Source organism: Umbelopsis ramanniana (genome assembly GCF_025399195.1).
Source record: "Umbelopsis ramanniana AG unplaced genomic scaffold K450scaffold_58, whole genome shotgun sequence".
NCBI classification, from domain to species: Eukaryota; Fungi; Mucoromycota; class Umbelopsidomycetes; order Umbelopsidales; family Umbelopsidaceae; genus Umbelopsis; species Umbelopsis ramanniana.
In genome coordinates this window covers 130,615-155,890 of record NW_026252144.1, presented here as the reverse complement: position 1 = coordinate 155,890, position 25,276 = coordinate 130,615, and the positions used below count along the sequence as shown (strand labels likewise).

The window sequence follows — 25,276 nt, the reverse complement described above, 5'->3', positions numbered from 1 at the left end:
CATTTCCAGTAATTTTTATACTGCTTGCGGGGAGAAAGAGGGTTTTGCTTTGCACGAAACCTTTCTTTTTTGGAAAACTCCTTCAGACCGCGGTCCTGTATGACTCTAAAGTTCGGGCTTGACCGTGGAAGAGTGCCACGACGGTTGTTTACAAGCAAGCTTGGGATCCATACACATGGAAAAACAATCGCCCCGCATTCAGGCGACGTGAATCGTATCAAGATCTATCAAGGCATAATAGAAATTTGCAGTTTATCGCAAGATTCATCTCGTCAAAGCACGAGTATCTGGACAGCTTGTAGAATTGTATTATAAAATCCGTTAGATCTCAACTAAGTCCTTGCGACCGGTTTTGTACCCTGGCGGAGTTTTTTTTCTTCATATATAGCCTCTCATTTCCCGGTTGGGCTCTCCCTGTCAACTCGACTACTTTTTGTTCTACTTTTCCTAATCATGTCTGATCTATTACGCAAAACTTTTAGCAGAGCAAAGCGTCAAAGTAAGCACACCTTCTGGATATCCCTTATTCCTTTTTTCCTGAAGATCTCACCCTCCATTCACTAGATCGTCCCGCTTTTGTCGCCTTTACTACTGCAGGCTTCCCTTCTCCTGCTGAAACTGTCGATATCCTTCTTGGTTTAGAGAGAGGTGGTGCCGATGTCATTGAACTTGGTAAGTACTGTGAATGAATAGAAGAGGATGAGACTTCACAGGAGTAACCTTTATGGCGTATAGGTATCCCTTTCACCGATCCATTGGCCGATGGTCCCACCATTCAATATGCAAACACTGTAAGTGTTACTCTTACGCTGGTCATTGGTCTGGTACCACACACTAAACTAATCTTTATAACACATTAGGAATCGCTCAAGTACAATACTGATATCCCCATGTGCTTGGACATGGTTAAGACGGCTCGTTCAAAGGGTCTTAAGGTGCCCATCGTCTTCATGGGCTACTATAACCCAGTTCTTGCATATGGCGAAGAAAAGATCGTTCAAGACTGCAAGGATGCTGGTGTGAATGGCTATATTCTCGTTGATCTTCCTCCGGAAGAATCTGCAAAGTTCCGTGGCATTTGCTCCAAGCACGGACTTTCTTACGTGCCATTGATTGCACCCTCCACTACCGAGCAACGTATTCAACTTCTGGCCAACATCGCCGATTCCTTCATCTACGTTGTTTCCAAGATGGGTGTCACTGGCTCATCCTCTGAGGTCAACACCAACCTTCCTTCTATGATTGCACGTATCCGCAAGTATACCGATGCCCCCTTGGCTGTTGGATTTGGTGTTACCACTCGCGACCATTTTACAACCGTTGGTGAACACGCTGATGGTGTTGTCATTGGATCCAAGATCATCACTCTTCTGAGAGAAGCTGCACCTGGTACTGGAGCACAGCTTGTTCAACAATACGCTGCAGAGGTTAGCGGTCGCAAGGACATCGAATTGGACACTGTTGTTGATGATACGACCGATGCTCCTGAAATCACCGACATTGCTGGTAAGGGTATTGTAGTGCCCACGGAAGATACTGCCAACGGATTTTATGCTATGCCCACTCGCTATGGTGAATTTGGCGGTGCTTATGTCCCAGAGTCTTTGGTCGACTGTCTCACCCAGCTTGAGAAAGCTTATATCGAGGCTAAGCACGATCCCGAGTTCATCAAGGAATTTGAATCGTACTATGACTATATTTCAAGACCTTCTCAACTTCAACTCGCTGCTCGACTTACAGAAGACGCTGGCGGTGCTAGAATCTGGCTCAAGCGTGAAGATCTCAACCACACTGGTTCACACAAGATCAACAATGCCGTTGGACAAATTTTGCTCGCCAAGCGCATTGGTAAGAAGCGTATCATTGCTGAGACGGGTGCTGGACAACACGGTGTGGCCACTGCCACCGTTTGTGCTAAATTTGGTTTGGAGTGCACTGTCTATATGGGAGCTGAGGATTGCCGTCGTCAAGCTTTGAACGTTTTCCGTATGAAGATGTTGGGTGCCACCGTCGTTCCTGTTGAAGCTGGATCTCGTACCTTGAAGGATGCTATCAACGAAGCCATGAGAGACTGGGTCACCAACGAGTCCACCACACATTATCTTGTCGGTTCCGCCATCGGACCCCACCCCTTCCCCATGATTGTCCGAGACTTCCAATCTGTCATTGGTCAAGAATCTAAACTCCAAATGCAGGAAAAGGCTGGCAAATTGCCTGATGCCATTGTCGCTTGCGTTGGTGGTGGCTCTAACTCCATTGGTCTCTTCCACCCTTACATCGAAGACAAGAATGTTCGTATCGTTGGTGTTGAAGCAGGTGGTTCTGGTGTGGATACTGAACACCACTCGGCTACTCTTACTATTGGTACCCCTGGTGTCTTGCACGGAACCCGTACTTATCTTCTCCAGGATAGCAAGGGCCAGATTCTCGAAACCCACTCTGTCAGTGCTGGACTTGATTACCCCGGTGTCGGACCTGAACACGCTTGGTTGAAGGATAGCGGTCGTGCTGAATACGTTGTTGCTGATGATACTCAAGCTCTCATTGGTTTCCGTATGCTTACTCAACTCGAAGGTATCATTCCTGCTTTGGAATCTGCACATGCTATCTACGCTGCACACAAGCTTGCCAGTGAGCTTCCTAAGGATCAGGATGTCCTTGTCTGTCTTTCTGGCAGAGGTGATAAGGATATGCACACTGTGGTCGAGGTGCTACCTACCATTGGACCCAAGATTGGCTGGGATCTCCGATTCTAAGTTTTAAGTGTCCTTGGACAATGACTTCATCACTGGATGCTTAAATTTTTCTTGTCGCACTTCATACATACACAACACCCCCCCATTCCAATTTCACACACCCTATCACATACACTCGCCACCCCCAACCCTTTATCCAACAGTAGAACCGAGAAGAAAAGAATGAGACATACTTCAAACTCTTTTATTGTATTACTAGAAATATAAAAAAATATGTGCCTGTACAGAAAACAAAAAATACATAGCTGAGATCATTCGTTTCAGTTGGTTCGTCAAGACAGTGAAGATCACTTGTTACTAAACCCACGGTGTCTGTCAGCTGTTTCTATTCATGCGAGTATCTTTGAGCCTTCACTACACTTGAAAGCCCGTTAATGTCAGGGCTTGTAAGATCTATATATAAATTGCATTGTAAGCCCTTTTTTCTGGGAAGAGAAGGCGTCACTCCTCTGGTCAAGCCGAGACGACGTGGCTGTGGTATTTTTTGGATTCTTTATAAACACAGGCCGACCTGGCCCTCCCTATTTCAGCTAGCCAAACAAACCACATTATGGTGCCTGACTACAGAAGCGACTCTGTCGCAAAACGACGAATCCGCCAAGCAAGAGTCGTCCTTCGAGGGTTGTATTTCCTATGTTCAGCTATGACGCTGACAAGCTGTGTTATAGCACTCGTGATTTATAGCGAAAATGCCAGCCAGTTTCCAGAGCCACTGGAAATATGGCCAACCATAATGGTGCTCATTGTGGCCAGCATCTCGTTTGCACTTTGTCTCTCTGTCATACTATCCTACTTCTGTACTCGTGGCGGGGTTAAAACTGCCAATGTGATAGACCGATATCGATTTTTTTTCCATTGGAGTACGATATTGGGGTTCATCATTGTATGGGCAGTCACCACTTCCGTCTTCCACGTCAAGAGTGGTCAGCCACAAGACCTCTGGGCGGCAACTTGCACGGCGGCCAAGAATGACCTTATTGAAGGCAATGATATTTGGACGATATGTACGGCTTCGATTTGGATTAGTGGTTGCGGATTCACCAACGTCGGCCTTCACGTGTTCGAGCTCGTTGTGTCTCTGAGTATATTACCTTTGCAAGCTCTTCGCATGAAACTTAAGCGAGACATTGATCAAGCTGAGCGAACCCCCATGTCATCCTATATGGACGAAGCCACTCCATTTGAACCAAAATCCTTGGATGAAAGCTGGCACCGAGTGGATTATGAGGATCGGTTCCGCAAAGTGGATAATCATAGCTTTGACAGCATTAAGCTTCAAGTTGCTTAAGGGGTCCTCTCTCCTGTATTTGTAAATTCTCATGTCCTTTCTTGTCTCTGTACTAGTATTTTAATTCGTTTCTGTAAAAAAAAGAAAAAACCAAAAAAAAGCAATCGTTTCCATGGTCCAAGGTCTTCCTGTAATGCGCAAAGTTGCGTTGTTTCATCGTCATGACCACCGAATTAATTGCGTGCCGTGAAGCGAGAAGACGGTGGTACACACAAACCCAGACATTTGGAGAGATGTGGCAAAATTCGTAACGTTTGTACGAAAAAGGGCAGAATATGATTACCTCCCATTGTAAAGACCGCAAGCAATACTTTTGAACTCACCCCAAAAAAAATTTTTTTTTTATTAACGTCTATCATTGCTTGCTGGTTTCCTATTTATATTTGCTTTGTAATGTTGAAATATAATATGAAGCAAGGAATGAAAAACTCCACTCCTGCAAGGAAAACATTTAGCCTTGATGATTACATAAAGGACATTGGCACCTTCTTTTCTTTGCCAATGCGGTTTGGCGGCCCGGCTGACCGGATTCTGCGGATCATCAATATGATGAGCAAACAACCCAATCATTCGGATTTAAAGCGGTTTGCCTGAAGTTACCTGTGTCCCCTCCCCCCCCTTTCCAATCCAATGGAAGTTTGGGGAAGAAAAGTATGTTATTGCGAAGGAGTACCAAATAAACAAAGTTCTCTTCAGCACATTAGAGTTTTTTCATACCACCATTTCTTCCCTCTCTCCCCCAAAGCAGCTCGCCACCCCATCGGCGAACGATGGTATCATTCCAATGTCGATCGTTCACGAGGATAGAGACAACGATGAGAAAAGGAAAAAGTGAAAGGGACTGGCTGCTGCTAAAATGACATGCTATTATAGATCGGGTTTACGATCTCATATTTAACTCTGAGATTAAGTTATAGGATGATACTCAGCAGTATCACCCTTGCCCCACTGCACTGCACTGCGATGCTCTGCTCTGCTCCCCCAACTTGCCAGTCTTTTTCGGCCATTTGCCGATGACTGAACTTCGTTTCTTACCAACAATAAATGAAACAGAATGACTGAGCAGCTTTCTTCCACTTTTATTTCCCACTTTTATTTCCCACTTTCTGCCTACGTTTTTTCTGGGAACATATCCTATTTACGATACAAGAAGTTCACTTGTGAAATTATTTGTCCCTCTCTTCCTTTGTTTCTCCTTCCTTCGTCTTTCACTTTGCCACAATTTTCATGCAAAACTCGCCATACAGCCGACCTCCGGACTACAGCTGGTACGCACGTCGACATCGAATCAGCTGCCCCTTCAATGTCTAACTTCACCCACTCACCTTTCTTGACCCACCCCCCTCACAGGCTTAGGCTGATGGTTAGGCAGCAACCAGTTCATGCTAGGCTTTGTAGCTTTAAGGAGAAAGGTAATCAAACAAACCCACTTCTATTCCAGGAAATGACTTTCACGCCTTATTTATTCATCGATCGCTCGATTATTTGAAATAGTTGATAGACGGCCAATTGACCCACCACCCATCGTTCAGCTTGTATGCGACAGTCCTGAAATTGATCAGCAGTAAGCAAAAAATTCTACCGCTTTCCTTTCCCCAACGGGAGATGCCCTCGTGTGCGAACGCTAACAAATGTCAAAAAAAAAAAAAATGTAAAAATTAATAGACATTTCCTGCAAAATCCCTTCTTTTTTCTCGTATGCTCATTACAGAATGCAAATGACTATGACACCCAAGGCAGTCGAGTGGATTGTAATCAAACGACGGCTGGAACAGTTGTACAGTCTCTCCATAAGCTCAAAGACTTGGATGGATCTGGTAAGATAGATTGTCACCAAAAAAAAACCAGCAGCATAAATTTCACATGGGAATTTATCCTAATGAGATGTTTTATTGTTTAGATGGTGGATTCTTTCTGTTTTCAGACATATCTGTCCGAGTCGAAGGTCACTTTCGATTACGATTTACTTTATTCGAGATTGTTGGGTAAGCTGAGTTGCCGAAGGGGTGGATGGGAAGCGTTTGGGGGCAGCCATCGGAAACAGCGTAGGACTATCCGGAATGGTAGCAGTAATTTAAGTTTTTTTTTTCTCATTTTCGTCCATCCACAGAACCCGCGCTGTAAGGCTTACCAGCACGCTTTCCGATGTGTTTCAAGTTTATTCACCCAAATTATTTCCTGGCATGGCAGGTAAGCAAACGGATCGGAGGGGAGGGGATTGAGGGAAAAAAAAAAAAAAAAAGGAATGGGATGGGATGGGGATGGAATGCCTCACGGAGAATATCATGTCTCACCAAAGTCATCTCAGAATCCACCCTCTTGACACGCCATTTGTCTGACCAAGGAATGAGAATTCGAATTCGTAAAGAAAACCGGGTACAACTCAGGTACAAACTACTTTGGTTAACTGACTTGCAAAAATGCCAAATTGAAACTGAAACTACCCCATTTTATAGCAAGCGGAAACGCTCTGAAGATGTTGGTTCAGTCGACGACGCCAGCTGTTCTCAACCTCCTAGTCCCGTCACATCCAATTCTCATCCTTCGCCACCGTGCGTAACACCCGATCGAACACCCGTCCATTACCCTATCGCCACACACCATCATCATAATACACGTTCAATATCACCGTCCGAACATCAGGTTCGACTGCCGCCTCTCAAACATCTTCTCCAAGCTCTTCCACATCCTTTCACGGGAAACGACACCTATTCTTCATTGAGAGAACCTGTGCCAACCGCCTACCATTGGCCTGTGGCTCCTGGAAGGTCCAGTACCTACTATGTTGGTGACCCTTGAAAAAAAAACCCAACCCCACCCTGAATGATTTAGAAAAAAAGGATGATAGCCTACCCCTCTTCCCCATCACCTATTCAGAATACCCTGTAAATAGAATTAAAGTTGCTCACGTTTTTTTGACCTACCCTCCATTCTTTGGCCTGCCCTGAGCCTGATAATGGGTGCCCCAGCGCGAACGTCGGAGTGCTAAAACCGAAGCGATGTTTGCGGTCACCTGCTGAGTGCTCATTCGCTGTTTCCTTATTTGTCAGCTGAGTTGGATAGCCGCGCCTCCGCCCGAGCTCTGCCTTTTCTCACCACCCAATCGTCCCATTAAAATGAATAATCTGGCACAAATGCCTGGCGACCAGAAGCGTACATTCAGAGACACATCACAACGTGGTGCGTCTGGAAAAGGAGCTATCCCTACCATGGTGAATCAGACTGGTTTGGAGGAGGATTCTGACGATTCAGACAAACCTGCCAAGCGCTCGGGAAGACGCAAGATCAAGATTGAATACATTGAGGATAAGAACAGAAGACATATCACATTTTCTAAACGTAAAGCTGGTATTATGAAAAAGGTAAATATTTCCATTTCGATCTAGAACAAGCAAGCATCGTCCTTTTACGGTGGAGGATAGCCTTGGAACCGATGGCACGCATAAGCTGGGGGTGGGAGGTGTTGAAGCCAACGGCACAGCAACAACATCGACACTGAACGTCTTGACCCTCCATTTGACTCGACTGGCAGGCAGGAATTAACTCAGTTGCCATAAACGTGTATCTCCATCTCTAAAAAAGTTCAGAGGCTAGTGACAAATATGTATTCCGATTGTTCACCTCAAATGGGTTTTCTTTTTCTTTTTAGGCGTATGAGCTCTCGACTCTGACCGGCACGCAAGTCCTTCTATTGGTCGTTTCAGAAACAGGGCTTGTCTATACTTTCACCACCGTCAAGCTTCAACCTATTGTTACGAAACCTGAAGGCAAAAATTTGATTCAAGCCTGTCTTAATGCACCCGATCCTCAACAGGAAAATCCTGTAAGTCACCAACACCCTGCCCCAAACCATAGACCTTGCATAGCTCACACTCCCTGGTTTAGGCCCCCGAGTTCTCAGATAGACGTGGTAGTTCTTTGCCTGAACCTGAACCGCAGGAGAATGCTTATGCGGATGAGAGACCGGTAAGTTCTCCCCTGTTTTTTTTTTTTTTTCCTATATGACCCATAGCTCACCTGCTGTCTAGAAACAGGAGCAACCCACTCCCCAAATGTCCTACTCTCAAGCTGGGTATGCCCCTCCCCCTCCGCAACAGATTAATTCTGGTAATGGCTATACACCCTATGCAATGAACCCTTCCTATCAGCAGCAATATCCTGGCCAAGTGCCTTACTATGGCAACCAGCAGTACATGCCTCAAGCTCAAGCTTACTGGGGAGGTGACCAGCCTGATAATCTCAAGGACAAGAATCCTGCCTATGGCCAACCTAATAAAAAGAAATAGTGGGTCTTTTTATAAACAGTGAGCCAAGGAAAAAAAAAAGGATGTGGTGCAACACATTCGTCCCGCATTTTTTTGGGCAAACCCCCATTGTCTAGCTTAACCTCTCTACCAACCTCTTAGCTACTATCTTTTTCCCCTCCCAACCTTGTTTCCCTCTCTTCTTTATTTCTGTATTTTCTGTAGTTGTCTGATATACTGGTTTCTTGTACCTATGATCTTATAAAATATTCTCTCTACTATGCTCTCTTCTACTTTAGGACCAGCCCGTTTTCGGATGTTTCTCGGAGGCATCTGCCCATTTTGAGTAAATACCCACATTAGTTCGGCTTCTAGTAATCTCATTTGCTTACCTTAGAAGGCAGCGCGGCGCCTGTGACGGACCTGACCTGACTGATCTGTAAAATCTCAGGGCCCCTCCCCCAAAAAAAAACCTAGTGGCACCCCTACAGCCTGTTCGTAGGGTTGGAATGTGGATGCGGTATTTTTACCTTTGGAATTTGCAGAGGCGTTGACCACCTGACAACTCTCCATTGGTCCGCCACAGCGGTTAATTCCTTTGCTACGGTGGCCTTCTTTTACAACAGGGCTCACCGAGGTAAACATTGACGCAAAAAGTTATTTGCAGTGTTGCTGATTGCCTGCATGGTTTAAAGTTTTGAGAGCATTCTATATTGGTATTTATGGGAGATATCTTCTGTCCGCCTAGCTCAAAGTTTTTCTTGTGATCCCCAATTGTTCTTTGAGCGATGTTGCACACTAACTATAAAGTTAAGCCAAGGGAGAGGAATGAGCAAAGTTGACGGACTTCGAGATGGCATGGCATACAGTAGAAGAATGAGCATATCTTATTTTTAACATATTTTAGTAAAATGGTGAAAAGCGCATGGCTCCAAGCTGCTGCATAATGGTAGGGCCATGCTGGCCAAAATGCTGTGCCAGCCTGGCAAAATTCCAGCCCCGCTTGAGCAGTCAGTCGCCTCCATCCCAAAAAAAAAAAAAAATTACAGTCTCGATTGATCGATTCAATTCATATATTGACTACTCTCCAATGGCAACCCCTAAGCCTGAAGTGGATCCTCATGAACTCGCCCAGTATGCTGCGCGCATCAGTGAACATTTGAAAGAACTCGAAGCTTCTGTCGACCAATGGCGAGAATACCGTGACGATTACAAACAGCTCGGCCAATTACTGTCTACACTGCCAGACAAGACTTCATACGATATCATGGTACGTATATATGAACTAGTACGAACGGACGCATTTCACTGGCTAATCTGTCCTTGAAGGTACCCATCGGCAAGCTCGCCTTCATGCCTGGTCGGATCGTTCACACAAACGAAGTGCTTGCTTTGTTGGGAGATAACTGGTTCGCCGACGTTTCAGCCAAAGAGGCAGCTGAAATTGTCGCCAGACGACAACAAGGTAATTTTTACTAGAGATGAATCAAATTAGAGGCTGACGGTGCTGAACATGAATATTCGGTGTAGTGGTGGAGGAAAATCTAAGCATGGTGGAAACTCAACTAAATGAAACCAATGCAAGAGCTGGTGCTGCTCCTGGTGTGTTCAAGGCAGAGCAATACGGAGTAAGTAGTGTAAAGGATTTTATATGGATGGCTATGTATGACTCGCCAACCTATATTGACCGTCTGATGGTTATCTAGCTGAATGAGCAAGGCTTACCGTTCATGGAAATCAGAGAGGAACTGCCGGATGAAAATGGGCAAGACGAGACTAGTCCTAGCAGTGTTCCCAATTCTGTGGAGGCAGCTAGAAAACTCCAGCCATTGGAAAAATCAAAGGCGGAAAAGCTGGCCGATCAAGCGTTACTAGAAAAGCTCAAGGCATTGGAGTTGGAGGAAGGCGACATCTCAGACGAAGATCAAGAAGAGAAAGTTGCTCATGATGACGATGACGATCTCGACATGTTGAGTGATGACTATGACACAGAGATTGCTGAAAATATGTTTGACCAATTCGATGATGACGAAGAATACGCCATGGACGGTGTGGTGGACGAGGAAGATTATACATACCACGATTTCCAAGAAGAGGAAGCGGCGTCAGATGTGGAAGCTATGGACACTATAACAACACCAAGTGTCCAACATGCCATGGACCGCGCTGCAGCAGATGCACCAATAAGCATGCCCGTGCCAGATCCATCACCACTCGTTGATACAGTCAAAGAACGAGTGGAGGAACCAACGCTCATTGTACCTGGCGATGTAAAGGGTAAAAAAAGGACAAAACCCATCATAAAGCCCCGAGTATCTCGTTTCAAGCAAAATCTCGCACAACAACAAGCTCCCACCGACGAAGAAAAGTCTCCAAAAAAAGTATCATGGGGCCCAGATATCATTCATGAACACCAGGCAGCAAAACCCTCTCAGCAAGTTGATGAAGATGAGCTTGAAATCCAGCAGATTCCCAATGAACCAGTCTACAATATCAGATCACCGGCAGACATTTACCATCAGTTGCTGGATCAACGAATGGCAGAACAAGCTAGTCAAACAGATAATGAACCAGTGGACGTACAAAGTCTGTTGAAAGACGCTGCTATCATGAAAGAAACCATTTACATGCCATCGGAACGTGATATTCCGCAGGTCACTACCAGTCCAAAAAAGAAGGTCTCTCGATTCAAACAGCAACGAGACCAGGATCGATCCAGTGATAGCATAGCTTCTCCTCCCGCTTTGCAGCAAAGTAAGCTGGATACCTCCACTATGCGAGGTGCGGTTGTGGAAAAAGAAACAGAGGATGTGGATTTGGAGGAGGTTGAAGACAATATGCTTGAAAAAGAGGCAAGTTTTCCCTTTCACAAGCCGGGCTATTTCACTAATGTTAACCCTGTGTCCCCCTTTCTCCAGGTGGCGGCAGAATATCAGCGCAAGAGACAAAACATGATCGCAAGTCAGGGGGGTTTTTCATATGCAAACAAACCTGAATTTGAGGTAAAAAAAAAAAGGACCCCATTTTGATTCCATGCACGCCATTGTTTTGCTAAAGTCTTGTGCATATGACAGGTGTACGATGATGAACTCCCATTACCTAGTAATGATCCCAAACGTTCTGTACCTTCCGTGGAAGTCGAAGAAAAACCTAAACGAGTATCAAAGTTCAAGGCAGCCAAATTGGCGTCCAAAGCGCAACGACCTCAATAGAAAAAAAACAGCCCTTTATGCCATAGATGCAAACATTCTCATACAACTTGTATATTACACTGTTTCTAGAAATTGTTCATATTTATCATGGATTGCTTTGCTGTGGTTATTTTTCAAAACATCATGGTTTGTTTCGTATGTGTAACTCCAACCTGATATTTTGTTATGACGATGCTGTCAACATGCAAGTATAACTTTTTGTCAGGCCGTTGACTGGCATATTTCACCCGATAAATTCTGTTATCTGAAATTTTATGCATCGACGAATTTTCCCACTCGCGCCAACATGAATCGCCTTGAATTCTTTCATTTTTCCAAGTCTGGGGTATGACGTAAATAAGCTGTAACCATCTTAGTTGCCTTTTTTGAAAAGCAGTTTCAGGCACATTTGAATCTCCAAAATTGCAAAACCAAAAAAAATTTCCTCTTGCTTTAGCATTCTTCGATGTTCAAGCTGACTCCCGGCGATGCCAACTCGCATTTGCCAGAAGCTGAACAAGTCAACGCTACCGCTCCAGACAACCAGCAGCCGCCGTCAGAAGCCGCTGAATCAACAGGGACTTCAGACAATGTAGATACCACACAGCAAAGAACCGAGGGCCAGCAGGCTCAAAATGGCCTACCTCCAGCCCATCATCAAGATCAAAATACCAATGGCAAGGCTCCTACTGAGAATGGCTCTGCTCCCCATGCCGCTTTCGATGACACAGCAGAAAGGCCGTCCATGGTGGACAAAGTGAAAGGAGTGATGAGCGGAGGATTCTCAAAGAATAAACGCCCACAGCTGAATACCAGAGACTTGACGTTTTGGGACAGTGATCTCAACTCGGAAGATATGGATACCACCAGCATTAGCGATCTTCGAAAAACCAAGTCTAATACTTCTCAAACCCGTCGCAAAAAATCCAACGCCGCTGCTCGATCTGACAACCGAAACAGCGTTGGTGTTGCTTCTCTCCGCTCGTCTCTTTCTGGACGCTCCAAGCCCTCGGAGAATGCAAATTCGATAGAAATGAATGAGAAGAAGGACGTCGACAACAGGGAACCCAACAAAAATGAGGGTGCTACTGGTGATGCTTCGACCTCCTCTGCTGTCAATTTCAGTGAGAAGACCATGGATCAGCCTGACGATACCTCAACTCAGCCATCAAAGAATGCGGCAAATAGATGGGGCAAACTACGAAACACCATCCGATTTCAGAATCAGCTCCAATCTAAAGGTCGTTCAAACACGGACGCTCTTCGTGAAGCCAAACGTAATAGAACTGGAGCAGACGTTATTACGGAAAACTTGCTCAATATTCAGCCTGCCATGATTATCGGCATGGCTATGCAACGTGATGAACACAAATCGCCAAGAATTCCCGTTGTTTTATCACAACTTAAAATTCGCATCACTGATTCCGAAGAGCCCTTGAACCGAAGCCGAGCGACATTCCGCATCGAACTTGAGTACGGTGATGGGCTAATGAAATGGGTCATTCAGCGACGGTACCGAGATTTCCTCAATCTTCACTATAGTTATCGCCGCTACGATCCCACCCGAACTCGAATCAAGGGTTTGCCCAAGTTTCCCAAACACAGTTTGCCTTACTTTATCGGCTATCGAGACGACGATGACGCCTCGTCCTCAGATCTGGAAGACGATGTAGAGGATGACGACGTTGCCCGCAGAGCATCACGAAGCGAGGATAATATTGCTTTGAAGAAGTTGGCGGGTCACCTTAATGCCGGCGACAATGACTCTGACGACCCTCGACGACCCAACATCAACCACCATAATACTTCGTTTTTCTCGTTCAGATCCAACCACTCGGGTGATCATGCCGTACAACAGGCCAAATTCTCCGCTGAACAAAGAAAGACGCTAGAGAGTTATTTGATAGATCTTACTCGCTGTCTCATGTTCCGTGGTGAAGCCAATCGTCTTTGCAAGTTCTTTGAAATCTCAGCTCTTGGTGTTCAACTAGCAGCGGATGGTGGTTATCAAGGAAAGGAAGGGTACATGATGGTGGAGCGTCGTAGTGATCAGATCCCTTCTGCGCATCGAGCTGCTTTCTGTGGAGTACACTTCAAGAATATTCACAAACGCCTGACCCCCAAGTGGTTCTTGACAAGACATAGCTATATTGCTTGTGTGGACGAGCCTGATTCTGTAAGTTTCAAACTTTTTGGACTAGTGGTACATGGGGTGTGCTCGATGAAGCCAGTCCTTTTTTTATTATTTTTTATTTTTACTGACCCTGTCCTAGTCGATCATTTATGATGTTCTTTTAGTGGACAGCGAATTCAAAGTTGAACGCCACAGAAAGCATGCTAATACCCTTGAGGTTCAAAACTCACAGCGAGTCATGCATCTTCGGGCCAAAAACGAAACTCAAGCTACCCAGTTTTACAACTCTCTAAAAGAACTCGAATCAAACTGTATCTGGAGAACTCCCAACCAGCGCTTCGATAGTTTTGCGCCTATTCGCTACGACTGTAACGCACAGTGGCTCGTGGATGGCAGAAATTATTTCTGGAACGTTGCAAAAGCCATTGCCAACGCTAAGGAGGAAATCTACATCCATGACTGGTGGTTGTCTGCAGAACTTTACATGCGACGACCGGCTGCTCATAACTTCAAATGGAGATTGGATCGTCTTTTACAGCGCAAGGCCAAGCAAGGTGTCAAGATTTATATTATCATGTACAAGGAAGTGTCTATCACTTTGCCTCTCTACTCTCACTATGCAAAAGAACATTTGCTATCTCTCTCTCCAAATATCTTCGTCATGCGACATCCTTCACATCTTGGTATAGCTGGCAAGACTGCTACCTTTTTCTGGGCTCACCACGAAAAAATTTGTGTGATTGATAACCATCTTGCTTTTCTCGGCGGAATTGATCTTTGCTTTGGTCGCTGGGATACGCCTACTCACGTCTTGGTCGATGAACGCGATGCCAAACTGGACAAGAACGTCAAAAACCCCCAAATATGGCACGGCAAAGATTACTCTAACCCTAGAATCCTCGACTTCCATACCCTTGACAAGCCTGAAGAAGACAATATGGATCGTGACAAGATTCCTCGCATGCCATGGCACGACATCTCAATGCAAGTCGTCGGCCAACCTGCTCGAGATGTGGCCCGTCACTTTGTTCAACGATGGAATTTCTTGAGATCCAAGAAAGCTCCCAAGCGTCCAACCCCTTACCTTCTTCCTAAGCCTGACTACACTCCTGCTGAGCTTAAAAAACTCAATTTGACGGGTACATGCGAAGTTCAAATCCTACGCTCCTCATCAAGCTGGAGTATCGGCTACCGTGATCGTGTTGAGCATAGTATCCATGATGCCTATGTCAAGAGTATTCAGGAATCAGAGCATCTGGTCTATATAGAGAACCAGTTCTTCGTCACTTCCACCGTCATTGGAAACACTACGGTTGAAAATAAGATCGGTGATGCTTTGGTGGAGCGTATCCTTCGTGCTCACGAGCAGGGTGACAAATGGCGTGCCATTATTGTCATTCCCCTGGTACCGGCTTTCCAGTCCAATGTCGACGAACCTGACGGTATGTCAATTCGTATGATCATGATGTGCCAATACAGATCCATTTGCCGTGGCGAACATTCTATCTATGGTCGCTTGAAGGCTAAGAACATCAATCCTGACGACTATATCACGTTCTACTCTCTTCGCAACTGGGGAAGTCTCGGTGGAGAGTTCGTTACGGAACAAGTGTACATTCATGCTAAGGTAAGCTACTGGCTACTCAGCGATGTGCTGAATTTCTGGGATTTTTTTTTACTTGTTGCTCAACGGATTTCTTCATTTATTAGACTATGGTTGTTGATGACCGTATTGTTATTATTGGATCTGCCAATATTAATGAACGCTCTCAGAGAGGCAATCGTGATTCTGAAATTGCCGCTTATGTGCGTGACTCCAACATGGTTGAATCTCGTCTGGGTGGCAAGCCCTATCAAGTCGGCCACTTTGCTCACACCCTTCGTCTTCGTCTCATGCAAGAACATTTGGGTGTGGACGTGGATGCCATCGAAGTTGAACAAATCCAAAATGGTGACATTGATTACGTTCAATTTGGAAGCGACGAGGAGGAGGAAGATGACGAGGAGGATCAAGGCAATGATGGCCGTGGTCAGGAGGATGAAGCTGTCGAAAACGAAGCTAGAATGGACAAGTCTCTACATGACATCGGTGAAAACCGCAGTGACCGCTCTGGAGATGCCTTTGATCATGAAAAGCGTGGTGAGAACGAACCAACTGACGAAGATTGGCCCAAGGTTCCCGTTGAAGGCGATTGGGATGAAGGCGAAGCCAAAGCAAGCAACGAAAGAACAGCTGAAAAGCAAGAAAAAATGTCCGACCAGTTTGCTTCAGGTGCTGGAAAACGTGTGGGACCTGCTCATGAAACAGAAAACAAGGACTCGGCTCAGGGTACACAAGCTGGTCCAACAGACAGACAATCTTCCATGTCAGCACCAAATGAGCACCGGTCGGAGGCTGTACGTGTTGTGCCTCCAACTGACCCATCTTTCAACGAACAGTCTGAAGCTGACGCCAGTGCACCATCTCAAACCAAGCCAGGAAATGACCAGTCTCCAGCTTCTGAACAACAGCAGGCAAGCTCACAACCGCTATCTCCGGTACCTAGCAACACTTCAACGGCAGCAGGACTTGTGTCACATATCAACGTGGATCAAAGTAACATCTTGACCCAAGATAACAGCAGCACATCCTCGCAAAAACAACAGCAGCAGGAAGCACGCGTAGCAAGTGACCGAGAAAAGGAACAGAAATTCTGGAAGAGCGTCCAAATGGATGATGTCAGTACGGATCCTCTGCCCAGCCTTGATATTGATCTCCTTATGGACCCTCTGGATGACGATTTCTTCATCCATCTCTGGCAGCGTACCGCTAATCACAACACGGATTGTTACCGCCGAGTCTTCTTGGCCGTCCCAGACGATAATGTAACTACATGGGCACGCTACAAGGAGTTCAAGGAAATGACGGAGAAAGGTTTGATGGGACACCACGACCTCTCTGACCTCCATGGCTCTCATCATGCAGCGAATGTTGCAGAAGGCGGTGATATCAAAGATGGCGAAGTCGATCCTCGTGGCAAAGCGTTGGTTGAAACCACTGGCAAAACAGAAGAACAGGTCAATCAACAAGTTCACCGTATCGAAGATATTCTCGCTGAAATCAGAGGCAACTTGGTCATATTTCCAACCAAGTTTATGGAGGCTGAAGATGACCGTAATGACTTCTTATTTAACACTGACAAACTCGCTCCCATTGATATCTTTGATTAGTACTACTTATGAAATACCATCCATTATATTATTGTAATTTATTTTTTTACTTCTTGTAAGCGTACCCTACATAAAAAATGATAGCCCTCCAAGTCCTTTTTCTCAAAAATGGAAACGTACCACCTCTCTGCATATAATGGCTTTATGAGTGTGTTACCAGTTCAAAATGTACGCAACTAGGCCTTGTTACTTGTTTGCGTTTCGGCACGGCTTTGCGTCAGATAGGCTTGGATTCTCCATCAGCCCTATGATAGCCACTCATGGGCTGAAGGCACTTTTGTCGCGTCCTGCACCGCCTTTCATATGTGCCTGTGCTCACACAAGAATCCAGAAAATTTCTTGGCGGAGCCTCGTTTCTCTCAAAATATGATCGTCTACTTGCTTCTTTCTGAGTTCCGGGAATTCCTAAAGTCGTTACACAGTGCCTATTTTCAACAACCATTGTCCAACAAGTTTGCAACAGCCACTGAATCACAATATTCTTCTAATTCTTCAGAATCCACAGAGGATTAGAAAATAACCTCCCAATCAAATCACTTCTTCATACATCTCTAAATTTATCAACTTGCCCGCGCCATGAAACCATCCTTTTATTACATCCTTCACACTATATCTTTCCCCTCTTTAGCCCTTTTCATTCATTGCCTACACTCACTTTCACCATGCGCTCCCTTATCCTCATCGCCGCTCTCGCCCTTGCCTCTGTGAACGCAGCTACTACCACTGCTGAAACAACCACCACCACCACGGCCGCAGCCACTCACACCACCACCACTAAAGCTCCCGTCACCACCACCACCACTCCTGCTGCTGTCACTACCACAAAAGCTCCTGCTACCACTTCAGCTGCTGCTACTGCTGCACCAACGTAAGCACCCAATTCACACGACAATGCTATTCAATTTATGCCCAACTAATTTGCCACTATTATAGCTACGTTCCTACTGGCACTTTCGTCTGGAAGCAAACCTACCCTGCTCCTGGCTCTGTGCCCGTTCCTAAGCCTGAATGGGTTGCTGCTTTGGATACTTCCAAGATTGCTGCTGCTCCTGTTATTGCCCTTACAAATGGATCTCCCGTCAACCCCACCCCTGGATCTGATCCGTACTGCGACTGGACCTTCGGTGGCTGCACTCGTGCTGATGATATCTACCAGTGCAAGAAGGGTGACTGGGGTCTTACCTATGACGACGGTCCCACTGGCTTCAGCCCTACGCTTTATGACTACTTGGATAGCATTAACCAAAAGGCCACCCTTTTCGTCATTGGTGGACAAGTTTTGCAATTCCCTGAATTGGTCCAGCGCGCATACAAGGCTGGTCACGAAATCGCTATCCACGGCTTCTCTCACTCCTACTTGACCTCCCAGACCACCGAGCAAATCGTTGGTGAGCTCAGATGGACTGAAGAAGCTATTAAGGAAGTCATTGGTGTTTCTCCCAAGCTCTTCCGTCCTGTAAGTTTTTTTTTTTTTTCCAATTTTTACATTTGTTTTGGCAACATCATCCATTCTAACTCACACTCTAATTCCCTTGTTTAGCCTTATGGTGATATCGATAACCGTGTCCGTGACATTGCCCTTCAGTTGGGTTACACTCCCGTCATCTGGAACCACGATACTGACGATTGGAAGATCAGCGAAGCTGCCGGCTTCGATCCCACCTGGATTGACGGAAACGCTACTGCTTGGGCTGCTGAGGCTGCTACTGCCGCTGTCGGTGGTCTTTCCCTTGAACACGATTTGTACCAGGGAACTGTCGATGCTGCCATTCGCATCTTGCCTGTCCTCAAGAAGGCTTATAACGTTATTCCCGTCGGTACTTGCGCCGGTCTTGCCAGCGTCTACAAGGAGGGTGTTACCACCGCTAATGCCACCACCGCCAACACCACCGCTGCTGCCTCTGGCTCATCTGGTGCATCTGCATCAGGCGTCAACGCTGCCGCTTCTGGAGCTGCTACCACCAAAGCTACTTCTGGTGCTTCCATGGCTACCGCTAGTGTTGTGACTGCCGCCGCCGCCGCTGCTGCCGCTTTCATGCTCCTCTAAAGCCGCCGTCGTTTCGCTGCTTCTTATCTAACCACCACATCTCCTCTAGTACACATACCCACACTGTACACTTAAAATAAATTTTTTACAATAGGCATGTTTCTGTCATACAGAATAACATCTTTCCTGTTTTCCTTGTATTTTTGTCACACTGCCTAGTCAATACTATTTTTAATAATGAGATTTGTTCTATGTTTAAACGTCTGACTGAATGGAAAGAAATTTGTTCTGGGCGGGCGGTTTTTTAAATGCGGTCTCAGGACAATTGGGTCCGCAAATAACACCGTAAATCTACGCGGCTGTGCAGATTGCATATGTGCAGTCGCCTATGATTTTTTGCTATTAAGCAAAGGTGAACCCAAGTAATGCACTTAACTGACGCTAGGGTCCAGAGTTTCATACAGTGGGAGAGGCGTACCTTCAGGTCAGCTAGCTGTAACGATATAAATGATCGCCATGCACCGTATTCGTAAGCTTCGGGAGAGAAAAATTCATTAATTCGTTGTGTTGTGAACCGAGGATGCTCTCTTGATTTTTTCAGCTTTTATCTAATTACAAATAATGCTAAGATATTGTTTTCGCCAGCTGTCGGCTGCTGCCATGTTAAATGAGCTGCCATTTCAGGAACCGAGATGATCGCCATCTCAGACAACTTGATGTGTTTACGTTTTTCGTCTGGATATGACCATATTGCCTCTCGCGTTGACAACATTTAAAATTTCAGGCAATTTACTGGAACCTCTTGAACCTTTTGCTTCGCCACCATTTGCGCTTTCGAGCGATTCGTAAACAAGTCCCCCATTGGGATGACCATCTTGAAATGACAAATGCCCTCATCTATATACATTCCCTTTCAGAACAATCATGAGCACGTAACCTATTTCATACACATTATTCCCACTTTCATAGCGGCAATCAACAAGGTCTCTCGCTCGCAAGAAAGACGTATACAAGCCACATGTTAAGTCGAGATGGCCCACATGACTGAATGTCACTAGTGAGCGTATGGCATTTCAGACTAGAGAGCTGGAGTATAAGAATAAGTTCCGCATGTTTGAAATCCAATCAGCACGATAAATCTACCGTTGCCATACTTGATATTTTTTTAAAAGTTCAATACAGTTCAGCTGGCATTGTTGCAGAGCGCGGAATGCGTAAATTCACATGCAGATGCAGCGCGTAAAATGGTAGTCAGCTCACACCACCCAAGCAGCTTCTGCACCTTTCTTCTTAGTTTCTAGGATTCCTCTGCTCATCAGGCGCAACGGTCCTGCCTTCTTTTGTTCCTTCTACCTTGCACTCGAAGTCTAGTGCGACGTCATTGTGCATAGCTTGAAGATGATTTCAGAATACTACTGGTAGCAAGTGATGTACATTTTGCTTTAGTCAATGAGTATGGAAGAAAATTTCGAAAACGCATTGACCACTGCCTTGCATTCATGCTTTAGCTTCAGGTGACTAGGTGCTGAAAAATCACTGGTAATGTAAAATTTCGAAATTCCGGTTTCAGAAAATGACAACGTGGCGGAGTGGTTAACGCGCCGGCCTGCTAAGCCGGTGCCCTTTGGGCGCGCAGGTTCGAATCCTGCCGTTGTCGAATTTTTGATTCGTTGATTTTTTTGAATCTCCGTTACTGCCCCATTGTATGCTGCTGTTCTGTAGCCGTTTGAATGATTTTAACCTTTATTAATTTCGTTTACTACCCTTGTAATATCAGTAGTATGCAGCCTTTATATGGCTTGATATTGCTGACATGAATTCTTAATGTTGTCTCGAACCGTACTAGTTATGCAGACTAGTAACGCACATTCGTGGAAATGAAGCCAAAGGGTTACAAGCTGCATGACTTGCATTATTGCAAGCTATTCTGTATCTTCATTTAAGCAATTAGTAGCGACTGAAGCAAACTTTTTTCAACTGAGTGCTTCAAAATAATTTTGCCATCAAGACACCCATTTTAATTGAATTCTCAATGGTACAATCAATCGATATAAGGGGTTCCCATTTGCTATGAAAGCTGCATGTTTCAAGCACTAGTGAATATGTCTCTCTTTCAGCTGCTTTGATCTATAACGCGTGCAGATTTAAAAAACAATAACAAAATAAAGCATATGTATTTAGGAACAAGTCATGTTGACAGGCTAACACAGAATATAATGACTATCGTGGATTACATAGCACGATCATTCCCATAATAAAGACCTATGCTTGCAAGATAAAATCCATTTCTCGACCCACCAATGGTAACACGTATACTGCTGGCAGTGACAGAGTCGATACGTAGAATTCGCTTGTAACCAATTGTAGTTCCATTAACAATGTTCGTCCATCTGCCATTCGCCATCGCCGACACAGTGAAATTCTCCACTCGCTGACCGAACTTGATGTTTTCCTGGAGAACCACGCGATTGAACGTTGTTTTGCCACCCAGACTTGCTTCAACGCTACCTGTCAGTGAATCCGGATGCCAGTATGTATCCAAGTTGTCTGTGTCGAACAGAGTCTTGGAAGCAGGTTTTTTACCCTTTGGTGAGATGGAGGTGATGCTTGCTTTGCTCGCCAAATTCTTTTTGAAAGTTGCGTCCCTGATGCTGGCAAATTCTTCTACAGACGCAACATCCGTATCATTCAACAGTCCGAGAGTGTTTGGAGGAATATTAAGCAACCAAACTGTATTTCGCCCCACCGAATTGTAGTATATATCGTTTAGCGTGGATGCATTTTTGGGTACTTCATCTTGGTGGTTAAACCAGCCTGGACGGATAGATACATCCGTCTCTGCAGGCATCCATCTCAGCTGTTGCGGATTGGCATGTGTCAAGTTGTAGTCGGATCCAAGTGGAAGCAAGGTGCCATCAGGTAAGGATGCATCTTCGGATTCATTTCCAGCGAATTGATAATACTGCAGCGACTGATCGCCTGTTCCCAGTAGCGGTATTGTGTTCCATTCTGTTTCTCTCGCAAATCCTTTCTCAGTACCAACCCATCTTGAGTCAATCAAGGAGAACAGAGTGCAGTCAGGACAGAGTTCTCTGGAAAGAGTCGCCCAATCATGGCGTTGAAGGGTCTCCGATACGCCAGCAAGTGGATTGAAACCGTCTGTGCCAGAATGTCATTAAAAAAAAACTGTGAATTATGACAGGCTTTTTCCTTACTTTGAACTCACCAAACCAAACTTCAGAGATTTTTCCGTACTCAGTCAACAGTTCGTAAAGTTGATTCATGTAGTAACGATTGTAGTCATCAAGGGTAAATGTGTAAAACTTTTTGGGTTTTCTATCGTCTCCTTCGATCAAAGTTGGAATGGAAACAGTCATGTTCGGAGAGCCGCTGCCAAAACGTGGTTTATCTGTGGGGTCCACAATTGATTTGTTTTGATACTGAACAGGGTCTGGATGCTTGCTTTGGAATATATCGGCTGGTGACAGATAGAGTCCAACCTCAAGTCCTGCTTCCCTAACAGAGTTGACGAATTCTTTGACCACATTTCCAGTACCATTTCTCCAGCTGGATGACTTGACAGAATGTGCGGTATACCGACTTGGCCATAAACAAAACCCATCATGGTGCTTGGTAGTCAATATAAGTCTCTTGAACCCGGCCTTCTTGAACGTTTGTGCCCATTGGGTGGTATTGAGTTTATCGGGCTGGAAAATGTTGGGACTCTCGTCTCCAGTACCAACTAAGATGTAATATGAGTCTCAGGTTCAAAAATTTCATGCGATAAAGGCTATATCTTACTCTCGAGGCCAGTGTACGTGTTGACACCGAAATGCGTAAACCCAATCATCTCATTCTCCTGCTCGTGTACCTGTGCTTCTGTTGGCCATAATTTGCTTGCTGCACACAAAATATCGGCATTTGTGGCATTCGGCGGTATCTCCAACGTCCAATTTGGGTGGACCGAAGGACAATCGTCTCTTAGTGCAGACGCGGTTGCCAATAAGGATGCGATTAGAGCTAGACATATGAGCATATTTGCGGATCTAGGATAATACAAGGGTCAGCGGAAGTTCGCACTCTGAATCATATATACCTGAAGGGTTCAGGCAAGACTATTCCGCATTTGACTACGATGGTGAGCTACAGGCATATACCTTACGTAACACATCTGCAGGGTTGGGGGGTTATGTTGCATTATGGTCACAGACAATAAAGGTTTCCGAGGTAGCACTTGAAGCAATTGGCTCTAGCATTTATGTGAAGGGTTCGGTCGTTCACACGCACCCGTCTGTTGCTATTCTAGGTGATAAAGTAAGGTTTAGTCGAAGTCTGTTGAACCCTGTTCGGTATCAGTCTATCCCTCAAGATATCCTCACCTCCAGTTGTTACAGGTGTCAACTCATGGTAAATCAACGTTCGTTGCATGACATATCGAAACATTGGCAGTAAGGCGATGCAAGCTACTACTCCGACGCAAGGGAGCAATCCAAGATACGGCATACAATATGGAGTCTATATATGGGAAGAACGTAAATGATACTACAAGGTTAACGAAGTACCCGAGCAATATTACTTCATGTTAAACAAACCTACGCAAAGGAGACCCTGAGCCAGGCTTATTCGACTATATATTGCCATTCACTTATAGTGGTTTTTTCGGATATCAAGTGGCATATTGTCTATCGAGATTTACGAACCGTATGATCTGTTCTACAATCATACCTAGGTACCATTTCGTAGCTCCTTTCATCTTTAATCGTTTTCTTACGCTGTAGTTCGTCCACATGGTGGTTATTGCGTTATATCCGAGACCACGGAAGGTGGGAAACTATGTGATTCATCCATCTTTTCTTTTGTGCAAAGTTCGGGAACGGCTTGGTTTGTTGCCTTTTATCAAGACAGAAATTGATTTCATCCAGCTTACTAAAAGCAGAACACCTATATGGTCTTGAAAATGTTTTGATAGCATTAACAGCGTACATCATACTCTTTTATTGATTGGCAATCGACATATGATGCTTACAGCAGGCTTTAGCCAGTGTTTAAGGTACATCCTTATTTGAAGGACCGATAGCTGCCAGAGTCTTCTATTTGTATCACAGTTTTGGGCAAACGCATAATGAAGTATGTGCTTGTGGTTGCCATGCAAGTTGTTCATGTTTTTGGTATCGAAATGCTGTCAAAGAAATTACATTTCTGAGAGATTGACGGGCTGTCAGCGTGCTTGACTTCAAAGTGACATCGAAATATCACTTTCAGGGGTGTCGACAAAAAATTTTGTGAAGCCAGAATTGTGTGTAAATATTTTATTAGACTTGTCGTTCCAAAGCGACTCATTATCAGATAATAGTTGGATATCAAGTATGCTTGTTGATTCCACAAGCTAATAGCAACATATACATTGTTTGATTGATATACTATAGCATCCTATACTAATCGCTCAAGACAATTATTCGCAATGATACGGGTCACGAGCGTTTGGCTGTTGATGATACATTAAAAGTTTAACTTGAAGTGTAGAACATCATGTAAAATCTAATGCTAAGTGAAGAGATTACTGCAGTGCTCGTTGTCCGTTTCACCTGATTTAATGTTTGTCGCACAGACAGTATATTAAGCGCAAAGTACTGCGAAATTCAACACCAAGCCTTTTCTCTCTCTCCCTTGAAGGAAGCTTGCTGCCGTAGAAGGCAGTACAACTGTCCGTTTAATCCACCAAATGCAGTCTAAGGATGAATATTCCAGGACAGACTATAGTAGCGAAAAGCGCTTTCTCCTTCGGTGGTTCGATATGGTAACTATGAAAAAAATCACAAACTGCCAAGGCGAGGAACAAAGCTCATTAGTAGATTATGATATTTCTACTAAAGCAATGTGTGGCGAGTCAAGTGTACAACATCATTTAGCTGCATGTGAAAGGTATCAGCAATTAGCCAACTTTCTACCAAGCGTTGGTTCCAATTATGGCACGAATGCATACACTCCAATCGATGCACTTAGCGTGGATAGATGTGACGATTCAGCTTTTATTTCAATGATGCAGCAATCCCAAATTACTACTGTAGGAAAAAATGACTGTAGTATTACTCCGCTTCACATGGCGGCAAGTGACGGATATCAGGAGGTAGTGAAGATACTACTAGATGTAGGTGCCGATATTGACGCACAAGATTCCCATTCAAATACTCCATTACATTTGGCTGCCGTTAAAGGTCATAAGGAAGTCGTAAATCTACTAATGGATGAAGGAGCTGCTGTCGACAAAATAAACCATACCTCGAGTACTGCACTTTTCTTGGCTATATGGAATGAACACCAGGATTTAGTTAAGTTACTGATAGAAAGGGATGCCGCTGTCGACACGCAAGACTGTGATTTGGAAACTGCGCTTCATGCAGCTGTTTCCATGGGATATCCGATAACAGCAAAGCTATTACTAGAGAAGGGAGCTGCAGTTGACGCA

The 25,276-nt window shown here is 44.9% G+C and overlaps 9 protein-coding genes and 1 non-coding gene across 10 annotated transcripts in view; 9 read left to right on the top strand and 1 right to left on the bottom strand.

Moving 5' to 3' along the window:
• The first annotated feature begins 407 nt into the window (after window positions 1-407).
• On the top strand, window positions 408-3,138 carry K450DRAFT_192146 (uncharacterized protein). The gene is made up of 4 exons (XM_051584463.1): window positions 408-499; window positions 565-672; window positions 736-791; window positions 861-3,138. The coding sequence occupies exons 1-4, from the start codon at window positions 454-456 to the stop codon at window positions 2,754-2,756; spliced, it is 2,106 nt and encodes a 701-aa protein (XP_051441841.1). The 5' UTR covers window positions 408-453; the 3' UTR covers window positions 2,757-3,138.
• Window positions 3,139-3,239: 101 nt separating this feature from the next.
• On the top strand, window positions 3,240-4,233 carry K450DRAFT_255222 (uncharacterized protein). The gene has a single exon (XM_051591315.1). It carries the CDS (start codon window positions 3,307-3,309, stop codon window positions 4,042-4,044), a length of 738 nt encoding a protein of 245 aa, XP_051441840.1. The 5' UTR covers window positions 3,240-3,306; the 3' UTR covers window positions 4,045-4,233.
• An 822-nt stretch (window positions 4,234-5,055) lies between these two features.
• K450DRAFT_255218 (uncharacterized protein) lies at window positions 5,056-6,974 on the top strand. Its single transcript, XM_051591314.1, has 7 exons — window positions 5,056-5,456; window positions 5,539-5,608; window positions 5,710-5,861; window positions 5,945-6,029; window positions 6,155-6,234; window positions 6,353-6,431; window positions 6,501-6,974. Exons 1-7 carry the CDS (start codon window positions 5,099-5,101, stop codon window positions 6,841-6,843), a joined length of 1,167 nt encoding a protein of 388 aa, XP_051441839.1. The 5' UTR covers window positions 5,056-5,098; the 3' UTR covers window positions 6,844-6,974.
• A 143-nt stretch (window positions 6,975-7,117) lies between these two features.
• On the top strand, window positions 7,118-8,587 carry K450DRAFT_255210 (uncharacterized protein). The gene is made up of 4 exons (XM_051591313.1): window positions 7,118-7,406; window positions 7,694-7,867; window positions 7,930-8,010; window positions 8,073-8,587. Exons 1-4 carry the CDS (start codon window positions 7,161-7,163, stop codon window positions 8,328-8,330), a joined length of 759 nt encoding a protein of 252 aa, XP_051441838.1. The 5' UTR covers window positions 7,118-7,160; the 3' UTR covers window positions 8,331-8,587.
• A 759-nt stretch (window positions 8,588-9,346) lies between these two features.
• K450DRAFT_255208 (uncharacterized protein) lies at window positions 9,347-11,764 on the top strand. Its single transcript, XM_051591312.1, has 6 exons — window positions 9,347-9,558; window positions 9,618-9,753; window positions 9,819-9,916; window positions 9,995-11,140; window positions 11,207-11,290; window positions 11,363-11,764. Exons 1-6 carry the CDS (start codon window positions 9,379-9,381, stop codon window positions 11,498-11,500), a joined length of 1,782 nt encoding a protein of 593 aa, XP_051441837.1. The 5' UTR covers window positions 9,347-9,378; the 3' UTR covers window positions 11,501-11,764.
• A 172-nt stretch (window positions 11,765-11,936) lies between these two features.
• On the top strand, window positions 11,937-16,954 carry K450DRAFT_255206 (uncharacterized protein). Its single transcript, XM_051591311.1, has 3 exons — window positions 11,937-13,655; window positions 13,753-15,240; window positions 15,324-16,954. Exons 1-3 carry the CDS (start codon window positions 11,946-11,948, stop codon window positions 16,821-16,823), a joined length of 4,698 nt encoding a protein of 1,565 aa, XP_051441836.1. The 5' UTR covers window positions 11,937-11,945; the 3' UTR covers window positions 16,824-16,954.
• A 475-nt stretch (window positions 16,955-17,429) lies between these two features.
• On the top strand, window positions 17,430-19,070 carry K450DRAFT_255204 (uncharacterized protein). The gene is made up of 3 exons (XM_051591310.1): window positions 17,430-17,691; window positions 17,757-18,279; window positions 18,364-19,070. Exons 1-3 carry the CDS (start codon window positions 17,486-17,488, stop codon window positions 18,868-18,870), a joined length of 1,236 nt encoding a protein of 411 aa, XP_051441835.1. The 5' UTR covers window positions 17,430-17,485; the 3' UTR covers window positions 18,871-19,070.
• A 1,315-nt stretch (window positions 19,071-20,385) lies between these two features.
• Window positions 20,386-20,467, top strand: K450DRAFT_t88. Its single transcript has one exon. It is a non-coding gene; the product is annotated as a tRNA-Ser (tRNA).
• Window positions 20,468-21,011: 544 nt separating this feature from the next.
• K450DRAFT_192127 (uncharacterized protein) lies at window positions 21,012-22,714 on the bottom strand. Its single transcript, XM_051584462.1, has 4 exons — window positions 22,612-22,714; window positions 22,233-22,552; window positions 22,037-22,133; window positions 21,012-21,969 (listed from the first exon to the last, which is right to left on the bottom strand). Exons 1-4 carry the CDS (start codon window positions 22,658-22,660, stop codon window positions 21,041-21,043), a joined length of 1,395 nt encoding a protein of 464 aa, XP_051441834.1. The 5' UTR covers window positions 22,661-22,714; the 3' UTR covers window positions 21,012-21,040.
• Window positions 22,715-24,898: 2,184 nt separating this feature from the next.
• The window catches only part of K450DRAFT_162304 (uncharacterized protein), a gene marked incomplete at both ends in the record, with an annotated part of 1,632 nt that continues 1,254 nt past the window's right edge, over window positions 24,899-25,276 (top strand). Inside the window, one exon of the mRNA XM_051584026.1 lies at window positions 24,899-25,025. Within this exon, the coding sequence (XP_051441833.1) occupies window positions 24,899-25,025 (127 nt within the window). The remainder of the gene's footprint in view (window positions 25,026-25,276) is intronic.

What these genes read in the sequence shown, in the direction of transcription:
- K450DRAFT_192146 (XM_051584463.1), top strand. Translation starts at nt 454, where the DNA reads ATGTCTGATCTATTACGCAAAACTTTTAGCAGAGCAAAGCGTCAAA. An exon ending in TAGCAGAGCAAAGCGTCAAA is followed by an intron (nt 500 to 564) that starts GTAAGCACACCT and finishes TCCATTCACTAG; the next exon opens with ATCGTCCCGCTTTTGTCGCC. An exon ending in TGCCGATGTCATTGAACTTG is followed by an intron (nt 673 to 735) that starts GTAAGTACTGTG and finishes TATGGCGTATAG; the next exon opens with GTATCCCTTTCACCGATCCA.
- K450DRAFT_255222 (XM_051591315.1), top strand. Translation starts at nt 3,307, where the DNA reads ATGGTGCCTGACTACAGAAGCGACTCTGTCGCAAAACGACGAATCCGC.
- K450DRAFT_255218 (XM_051591314.1), top strand. Translation starts at nt 5,099, where the DNA reads ATGACTGAGCAGCTTTCTTCCACTTTTATTTCCCACTTTTATTTCCCA. An exon ending in AGTCCTGAAATTGATCAGCA is followed by an intron (nt 5,609 to 5,709) that starts GTAAGCAAAAAA and finishes AAAAATTAATAG; the next exon opens with ACATTTCCTGCAAAATCCCT. An exon ending in ATTATTTCCTGGCATGGCAG is followed by an intron (nt 6,235 to 6,352) that starts GTAAGCAAACGG and finishes AAGTCATCTCAG; the next exon opens with AATCCACCCTCTTGACACGC.
- K450DRAFT_255210 (XM_051591313.1), top strand. Translation starts at nt 7,161, where the DNA reads ATGAATAATCTGGCACAAATGCCTGGCGACCAGAAGCGTACATTCAGA. An exon ending in AAGCTGGTATTATGAAAAAG is followed by an intron (nt 7,407 to 7,693) that starts GTAAATATTTCC and finishes TTTTCTTTTTAG; the next exon opens with GCGTATGAGCTCTCGACTCT. An exon ending in CTTATGCGGATGAGAGACCG is followed by an intron (nt 8,011 to 8,072) that starts GTAAGTTCTCCC and finishes CCTGCTGTCTAG; the next exon opens with AAACAGGAGCAACCCACTCC.
- K450DRAFT_255208 (XM_051591312.1), top strand. Translation starts at nt 9,379, where the DNA reads ATGGCAACCCCTAAGCCTGAAGTGGATCCTCATGAACTCGCCCAGTAT. An exon ending in AGACTTCATACGATATCATG is followed by an intron (nt 9,559 to 9,617) that starts GTACGTATATAT and finishes CTGTCCTTGAAG; the next exon opens with GTACCCATCGGCAAGCTCGC. An exon ending in CAAACAAACCTGAATTTGAG is followed by an intron (nt 11,291 to 11,362) that starts GTAAAAAAAAAA and finishes TGCATATGACAG; the next exon opens with GTGTACGATGATGAACTCCC.
- K450DRAFT_255206 (XM_051591311.1), top strand. Translation starts at nt 11,946, where the DNA reads ATGTTCAAGCTGACTCCCGGCGATGCCAACTCGCATTTGCCAGAAGCT. An exon ending in GTGTGGACGAGCCTGATTCT is followed by an intron (nt 13,656 to 13,752) that starts GTAAGTTTCAAA and finishes ACCCTGTCCTAG; the next exon opens with TCGATCATTTATGATGTTCT. An exon ending in AAGTGTACATTCATGCTAAG is followed by an intron (nt 15,241 to 15,323) that starts GTAAGCTACTGG and finishes TTCATTTATTAG; the next exon opens with ACTATGGTTGTTGATGACCG.
- K450DRAFT_255204 (XM_051591310.1), top strand. Translation starts at nt 17,486, where the DNA reads ATGCGCTCCCTTATCCTCATCGCCGCTCTCGCCCTTGCCTCTGTGAAC. An exon ending in GCTGCTACTGCTGCACCAAC is followed by an intron (nt 17,692 to 17,756) that starts GTAAGCACCCAA and finishes CCACTATTATAG; the next exon opens with CTACGTTCCTACTGGCACTT. An exon ending in CTCCCAAGCTCTTCCGTCCT is followed by an intron (nt 18,280 to 18,363) that starts GTAAGTTTTTTT and finishes TCCCTTGTTTAG; the next exon opens with CCTTATGGTGATATCGATAA.
- K450DRAFT_192127 (XM_051584462.1), bottom strand. Translation starts at nt 22,660, where the DNA reads ATGATTGGGTTTACGCATTTCGGTGTCAACACGTACACTGGCCTCGAG. An exon ending in CACGTACACTGGCCTCGAGA is followed by an intron (nt 22,553 to 22,611) that starts GTAAGATATAGC and finishes ATTACATCTTAG; the next exon opens with TTGGTACTGGAGACGAGAGT. An exon ending in AGTATCAAAACAAATCAATT is followed by an intron (nt 22,134 to 22,232) that starts GTGGACCCCACA and finishes AAACCCAAAAAG; the next exon opens with TTTTACACATTTACCCTTGA.